Here is an 8,466-nt window from a genome sequence, read left to right as displayed (position 1 = left end):
TTGGTTAGGAAATCTTTCTCTGTGAGAATATTTTATTGTGTTCCCTTCACCTTCAGAATGTGAATCCATGTGGAAATGAACGGTGTATGGTTTGAGGTAGGGGTCCGTATTCAGTTATGTCCATTTGAATATTTAATTGATCCAGCATTGTCCTGATCACCTTGTAAATTTCACTGTAGAAAAACACTCTAATAATGTATGAGCATTTGTGTATATGAGATTTAGAAAGATCAGCACAGCATAGGAGGTCAAATAAGATGACCTCAAAGTATAGATTCATAAATAAAACACATGGATAAGTATGAAGAGACAGAAAATATTAGATGAAGAGACAGAAAATATTGCCAGGTTACCATTCAGTCTTTTGCCTCCAAGTTTTTTCATAAAGCCCAAGATCCCTACTTTGTTCCTTTGATTTTAACTTCGTTTAGACAACTCTGTCATCTATTATTTCACTTTGTGACATTCAGAAATAATGAAAAACCAGAGAATATATTCTATTCCATACATCATGGGTAATGATTTTCCAAAAACGATTAAACAAAGAACCAATACACGTGGTTTTAAAGTTTTCACCATATTTAATAGAAACACTACAAATGAGGTTTGATGACATTAGAATGCAACTAAAGACATTGAATATAACTTATTTGTCCTGTTTGATGAGGTGCAGAAAAGAGGGCTTTCTGTGACAAATGGGTTCCCACAGCATATAGACACACTTCTGACTTGTCTCTGATCAGAAGTGACTACAGCAAAAGATAGGCCTGAGAGGAGGTGAGAAGGAGCAATTAGGGATGGTGTATATCAGGGAACTTTGATCAACATCAACAAAGGTCATGGTTCTACCTTCACAATCCAGGAATAATCCTACCCGACTGGTAGGTCTTGGAACATATTGCACCACAAGTGGGGAGGTGGTAAAGAGACTGCTGTGAGCGTCCTCCTTAACACATCCAAGAAGAAAGAGTCCCTCCTCTCCATCTATCTTATCATTCTGTCTCTTCTCTTTCCAATAATTGTTACAGACACCAAAAGCCCAATTCCAAGAGTCCCCCACATGAACCTCCCAATAATATTTGCCAGATGTGAAAGTCTGAGCACCCCATACAAGAAAACATTCAGATTTTGCAGTGATGTGGGGATCATCCTGAGGGTCACATCCAACATTCATGCTTCTCAAATCTCCATACAGGAAGATATGACTATTGGCTCTTTCAGGCTGCAGAGTAAAATCAACTGCAGAAATAACAAAAAAAAAGTATAGATATATGTAAATAATAGAAATTAGAATTCTTGAGGGAAAATTTGTTCTACCAAGAAATTTGAAGTTACAAGGACAGGAGAATTTTGATTACAACATTTAATCAAGTATAAGGATGATTAATATTCTCTATAGGAAAAACAACATCCTAAAAGCAGACATTGAAAATGTATTGAAAACTCAAAAATTGAGAGTTGAATATAAAACCAGCCTGTTTTAATCCAATTTCCAATGTAAAAGTGAAATGTTATATGCCCCGAATGCCCTTCAGCTATCAAGGTCATTATTAAAATATTTCTTGTTCTTAAATACTAGTGATATACTTTTGACAAGAATGGGAAGATTTTAGTTTATTCAAGCACTGCTCTAGATAACTGGATAAAAGTCCATATGTTCACATTATAAGTGGTAACTTAAGGCAGATTTTTGCAAAATATTTCACCAGTCACTCTGTGGACTTCCCTGCTAGCTCTAGATTGAAACTGAATTTTAGATTTTACATGTAGGTCTTCATGTTGTAACTGAACTGAAATTATAATTTCTATTTTTACTTTCTATTTACAAAATAATTTCTTCTTTCTTTTTACATAGTAAGTCAAATTTTTACATTGTATCAATAATACACATTTATTGTAAGAAAATACAAATACTCCAACAAACTGCTGTGAACTCTATTCCCCAAAAAACTGTTTTTTAACAATGCAAGTGAAATACAGTAAAGAAATGTAAAATTTTTATGTTACTTTGGATTATTAAGCTTCCTTCTGAGCATTGTTCCATTTATTCAATTTTTTATTTCTTATGTCATTCCATTTACCCAAAATATAGCTCTATCCATGTGAGCCCAGAACATATTTGTTTTTCACTATGTTTTACTCTTCATGTTATAAATTGGACTATAAATAGAAACACAGATAAAATAGGGTTGCATAGTCATATCGCTCACTTCCTTCTGAAATGAAATAACGATTTGATGAAGGGTAAAATATTACCCCCATGATTCTAACAAGAAGTGATACACTGTGGGAATTCTGCCAATGGGCTGACACTCACCTCTGAATCCATTGAGCCTGTCCAGCAGTCCAGTGATGGGCCCTGCACTGAGCTCTGGATTCGCAGGCTCGGGCACTTGCAGCAGCAGGGACTCATACCTGCAAGGAGAAAGATGCAGTTACCACATCTACAGCCAAAAGGTACATAAAAATCAACTACTTTTATTGAAAAGACATTTCATGAGACTCCCTTTAACCCACACATTTGCTAATTCCAAAATTATCATTTTCTGTTTCAGATTCATTCTTATTCACAGTTCCTGATTTTCAAGCATGATAGAAAAATCTGTCTGAGTGAGAATTCATTTGGGTCTTTCTTCTTATTGCTCCAAATTAGTAAGGATCATTAATCCTAAGACCAAGAGAATATTCAAAAATAAAATTCTGGGTTCCAGACTTCACCAGAATTTCCTGATATCACCATCTGGAAAGGTGGGTTTATTTTTAAGACTGCTGCATTTGTTGCTTCCTTCTCAAGGCCAGGGTGTTGAAATATGCTCCAGGCAGGGAGATCTGCCTTTTATATCTGAGGTTCTCTGGAGGCCTACACAGTTCAAACATTCCAAATAGTTCGTCTCATCTGTTTTACAGAATTATATATTTAAATATAAACTAGAAATCATCAACACTTTTCACTGCTAAAATACTTTCCCTTTTCTCCCTGGCTTCCCCTGGTTGACTTTGTAGCCATGTAGTAAATGTAACATTTTCTCTTTCAAATATGCAGGTTTTTGAGCAATAAAAAGGAAATTAGGAATAGAGATGCTCACATTCTTCCTCTTCTTTAACCGATTTTTTGTTTTCTTTCTTTTTTATTTTTATTTTTATATTTTGTCTGTTTTTTGGTTTTGCAGGACTTTCATTGAACTGCCTAATAAAATCACTGAGTATAGCAACAAAATAGAAGACAACATGGGGTGGGGGATGGAGAAAGTACAACCAGCACAAGGTAACATCAATATCTGAATCAATTATGCCTTCAGTGTCAAAGTTCCTGCTTGGTATTTGTGGAAACTGATAGAGCAGCTCCTAAAATCTTGGTATGCACTCACCTGTGTAATATGTCTTCAAAAGCCTGTAAGATAAAAAAGAAAAAGAAAGGCTTAGTGCTTTCTACATGATGCAATTTCCACTAAGTTCACTGTGAGATTTGGAGGCAGTTTCTGAAGATATTATTTTCCTACAATTTTCCCTCCTGGAAAGCATTTTTTGTTTCTTTTCTCATGAAAATCCCAGTCTGTCATATGTCATGAATTAATGTTCTGATAAAGTCTCAGTCTTGAAGACATTCTCTTTCCAAGTGAAGGAAGAGGAGGCCCACAGAGTCTGTGCTCTGCTGTAACCATAAAGAAGCTACTCAGTCATCTTCCCTAAGCCCTGTTACCAAAATGAGTGGATCTCAAAATAATATTAATGTGATCCTAGATTCCCCAACTTCTCCATCATGCCGTGTCTCCAAATTAACCTAAGTGCAAATGAATCACTTCTCATTTTATCCACTTTCAAAAATCCTAAATATATAATTGACTTTTGATGGGAAATATTTCTTGGGGCTGTTACCTTGGTCATTGCACAAAGTTTTGTTGCTGGTGGATAAAGTAGGAGGGACCTTCGGTTGGTAGAATCCATAGGAAAGGCTATAACCTCCCAACTGAGTAGCATTAGTTATAGAAACGTGTTTTTAGAAACAAATCATGGAAGTAAAGTGGGGTTGGATTTCAGGAGAGAGGAAAAACACCCATGCATGTGAAGGTTCTACATCCTGATACCCCATGGTCAGTCCATACCTGGAGTAGCTCCACATCTGCTTTATGGCACATTTGCTTCAGATCCTCATACATTCCTCTTAAAAGCTCCCTCGAATGTTCCATTCTGGCTTTGCTTTCATTGAGTTGCTGAAAAATGTCCTCGCCCTCCTTTTGCAGCCTCTCCAAGTGATGTTGCTCTTCTTCATGGAGAAATGCAGGCATCCTCTGATATTCAGCTCTGATTGCTTCTCTCCTTAAACTCACATAATCCTGCAGTGACAAGAGTCAAAATAGAAATGTTGTATCCATCTTCTCTTGAAGTTCACTGATTCCTCTTAGCATTCTGAACATCCAATATTTTAACCCTCAGTCTTGTCAATTCTCAGATTCCACAACATTTTATTCCTCTCCTTTTTTCTGCATTAATATCAACATAGGTGTTTCTGCCCAGTTATGTTTACTTGATTAATGATAAAATGTTTTCTAAGATAGTTATATAAAAATGGATTTCTCTCTTCCAACACACATTTATAGAAAGAAAACACAGTTCTTGCTTAAGAATTAAACTATCGAGCAATATTGGCTAGATAGGAAACCATTCTTTCTATTTTGGAGAATTGGGGCAATTTATGTAAACCCATTATATGAGAAATTATGCAATGACCACAGACTAGCATTGTCAACTCAATGCATTTCACCCAGCACCACATAGTCTAATTAGGTTTCATTTATTCTCATCCAAACTCACCCTAATCTGCAACATGGATTTCTTTGTGGTTCCTCAACCCCCCAAATAAATGCAAATGAAATATTACTGCACATGCTGTTTCCTATATCTAGAATTATTTTCATATATATACATATTTCTCATATATGTACTCATATATATATTTCTCATATATAGCTATATATGGATATATGAGGAATATCTATGTGTATCTCTGTGTGTATATATATTCCTCACATATATCCACATATATATGTATATATATACCCACAGCCAGATACACATATATATTCCTACATTTATGAGGAAGGGGAAGGCAAACAGGAGGATATATATATTTCTTATTGATCGATATTTTGTTTCAGTGTGAATTTTTCAATGAGCCTTTTTTCTGACCACACTAATTAAAACCCAAACCCTCATCCCCAGTCCCTGACCTCTGTGCTCCTTTTCTACTTTCCTGCTTGATTATTCTCCAAAGACACTACTACCCTCTAACACATCATGTACTTCACATATCTGCATGGTGACCATTTGCTTCTTTCATTTCAATTGCAAGATTTGTATGTTTTCTTTCTTCTTAAAAACCACTTAATTTTCTAGGTTGATATTTGACATACACTAGGCATTCATAAAATATTTTTCAATGAATTTATATTAGAATGAATTAATGAATTAATATTAGATATCATACCCTCAAGATAAACAGCCACAAAGACAAAATCATTTCTAGAATTCTTCTCAAGTCCCTAAAGTTCTCCTTATGTTACATACTAGTTCCCATTTTTCTCGCATATTTGTGTCTTCATCAAGACACGAGTCTACATTTCTTACCACTTTTTCCATTACTTGTTATGACTTATTCAATATTAATTAGTTCTGATACTTAATTTCATGCTTCCTCTAAATTTGCACTCTTGCTCCTTCTGCCTGATATTTAACTCACATTTCAAATATATTTGCCCACCAGGATTCAAATTCATGCTGACTCAGCCTTAGAAAGTTCACCTGAAATTTCCATGTCTGCCAAATAACGCTTGTGCCCGGAAGTTATCCAGGCAGCCCAATGGGAACGCTGTGAAATGGCCCAGTTTCTTGTATTTGCTGGTGTATTGCTATAGGTTTGTATGGAGACAGATGAGCATGCTTGGGTAACATCTGTGGTCTGGTTAGAAATCCTACCAAAGAGTCACATTATCTTATATAAAAAATTAGGGTATTTTTTCTCAAGTGTTTTTTCATTTTTTATTGAATTCCAGAAATATTATGGATTGAGATCAAGTTCCTATTTTAAGAGTCACCCATTTGTTCACCATAAGTTGCTGGAGAAGTTAGAGTAATACGGTACTAACCTTCCAGCATCTGATTCTGGTGGTTTCCATGTTCAGGTTTCTGTGATTTTCACAAGCTTTTTCCCATAAAGACTGCATTTTCTTCAGGAGCTTCTCCTGCAAAAGAGCCGTGAATTGAAGCACAAGTGAAGACACTAAAGTATCATTCACTCTCTAATATACGAAGGACCCCAAATGAGAGACAAATTGGTCCATAGAAAATAGTTTGCTTTGTTTCTCCAAATATTTGTCAAATCTGAGAGGTGTGAAGCCAAGGAAACTCATAACAGACATGCTTAAAGAGACACAGAGATGGCATCATCCAATCTCCAAAGAAATAGACTTACAAGAATTTCCTGTGTCCTTTATAGAAATCGATGTTTAGAGGCATCACTTACCCGGTGTTCCTCAGCAGCCCACTCAATGGGACAGTGTTTGTGGTCTCGGTGCTCCTGAGAGTTGGAGCACAGCAAACAGAGCAGGCTCTTGTCCACTTCACAGAACATCTTCTTTATCTCTCTGTGAGTCCCACATATCTGCTCCTCAGAGCTAAGGAATTGCCTGAGACTGGCTTTTCTGGCAATGGAAGCCATCTTATTCAAGCGAATGTTAGTTTTCAGGTTTCTCTGCCATGTTGTCTTCTTGCATTTAGAACACTGAGCAAGAACCGTGATGTCTTGCCAGTTGAGGTAGAAACAGGGCCTGCAAAAGCTGTGCCCACAGTCTATGGTGACTGGGTCTATGAAGTAGTTCATGCAGATGGGGCAGGTGAGTTCCCTCTGGAAGACTTGCAAGATTCCAGAATTCATGTTTCTGAGGAAGAAAGAGCAGCATGTCATTTTGGGGTCTGGGTTGGTGAAAATCTCTGAACATGTGGTGATATGTGATAGCTATATTTTCTTCTCAACAGTGCTCATTAAAGCAGAACAAACTATTTCCTCTGTAATAAAACTGAAAAATTTATACACAAAGAGAGTCTTCAAGCTTTATAGCAGACACCACTGACTAGATGACTCACAACCTCTTCTGCTCCTAGTTCCTGACCATAACATGATGCAAATCTATTCAATAACCTATTCCCTGGGATTGATATGAAACTTGGGTTCAGTCTTAAGTGGTCTAGAATAAATCATGTTTGTCCCTATTCCTCTTTCAAGTAACTACTGAATGACTATGGGAGAGGAGTAGAAAACCTACACTGGATAAGAAAACATGAGAAGATGGTCAGAGGGCTCTATGACATATTTTCAGAAAGAGGGACCCAGAAGCCTGGCTCTTTAAAACAAAAGCAACCCCAAAACAAACCAACCAACCAGATAAACAAAAAGACAACAACTAAAGTAGTCTATGTTCACTAGGACAGAAAATAAATAATGAAAGATATTGGATTTATTTTTCTTGTGGCTTCAATTAACTTCTTCCTTGGGCTACTCAAACTGTGAATTCACATATTGTCAGTTTTTTTAAAACTGAAATATGTATAATTATATTACTATGGCATTATTATTAATTTTAGGTGTTGACTTGACTGGATTAACTAATATATGGAGAATTGGTGAAGCATTATTTCTGGGGGAGTCTGTGAAGGTGTTTCCAGGGAGACATGTGAGTTGGTGATCTGAGTGGGGAACAGCAGCCCTCAGTGTGGGTGGACACCATCCAATCAGCTGGGAGCTCAGACCGAAAAAAAGGGCAGAGAGAAGGCCATTTGCTTTCTCCCTCTCCTAAAGCTGATTCTAACTCAGCCAGGATACTGGTATCTCCAGGACACCAGCTTAATGACAGCCTATGTTCAACTTCTCAGACTCCATAATCAAGGGAACCAATTCTTGTAATAGACTTCCTGCCCTGTGCAGTTATGTGTTGAGTGAGGACAGATATATGGTCTGAGGAATGCATTAGGCAGTTTTTAAATTGTTCGAACATTGTAGATTATACGTGCACAAACCTAGATGGTATAGCCTACATATAGTATAGCCTGTTGTTCCTAGGCTACAAACATGGGCAGCATATCATGTATGGTATACGAGAGGGAATTTTAACACAATGGTAAGTATTTTTTTTGTGTGTGTATATATATATATATATATATATATATATATATATATATATATATAAGTATCTTTTAATTATTTTGTATACATATGTATATATACACACACAATTTATATGTATTTATAGTTATAGTTATGTATACATCCTATGGTTCTGTCTCTCTGGAGAACCCTGGCTCATACAAACTATAATCTTTGCTTTGGCAGTTTGAAGTCGTTTACCTTACTCTCTCTTACGGAGCAGTGTTAAATTTAAGTGCCAAAAGTGAAAATTTAAGAATTGCAAATAT

General features: G+C 36.3%; 1 protein-coding gene across 1 annotated transcript; it reads right to left on the bottom strand.

Annotated features, from left to right (window-relative positions):
* Nucleotides 1-606: 606 nt before the first annotated feature.
* On the bottom strand, nucleotides 607-6,931 carry LOC139357563 (tripartite motif-containing protein 51-like). The gene is made up of 6 exons (XM_071075432.1): nucleotides 6,521-6,931; nucleotides 6,144-6,239; nucleotides 4,104-4,334; nucleotides 3,369-3,391; nucleotides 2,318-2,415; nucleotides 607-1,239 (listed from the first exon to the last, which is right to left on the bottom strand). Exons 1-6 carry the CDS (start codon nucleotides 6,929-6,931, stop codon nucleotides 740-742), a joined length of 1,359 nt encoding a protein of 452 aa, XP_070931533.1. The 3' UTR covers nucleotides 607-739.
* Nucleotides 6,932-8,466: the final 1,535 nt, after the last annotated feature.

The sequence above is a fragment of the Macaca nemestrina genome, chromosome 12 (assembly GCF_043159975.1).
Source record: "Macaca nemestrina isolate mMacNem1 chromosome 12, mMacNem.hap1, whole genome shotgun sequence".
Classification (NCBI taxonomy): Eukaryota; Metazoa; Chordata; class Mammalia; order Primates; family Cercopithecidae; genus Macaca; species Macaca nemestrina.
The sequence above is the reverse complement of the archived record's forward strand: the minus strand, read 5'-3'. Positions and strand labels throughout refer to the sequence as shown.

Coding starts and splice junctions, on each gene's coding strand:
- LOC139357563 (XM_071075432.1), bottom strand. CDS start 6,931: ATGAATTCTGGAATCTTGCAAGTCTTCCAGAGGGAACTCACCTGCCCC. Junction 4,335..6,143: donor CCAGAATCAGATGCTGGAAG/GTTAGTACCGTA, acceptor TTGTCACTGCAG/GATTATGTGAGTTTAAGGAG. Junction 2,416..3,368: donor TTTGAAGACATATTACACAG/GTGAGTGCATAC, acceptor TTCTCCTTGCAG/GTATGAGTCCCTGCTGCTGC.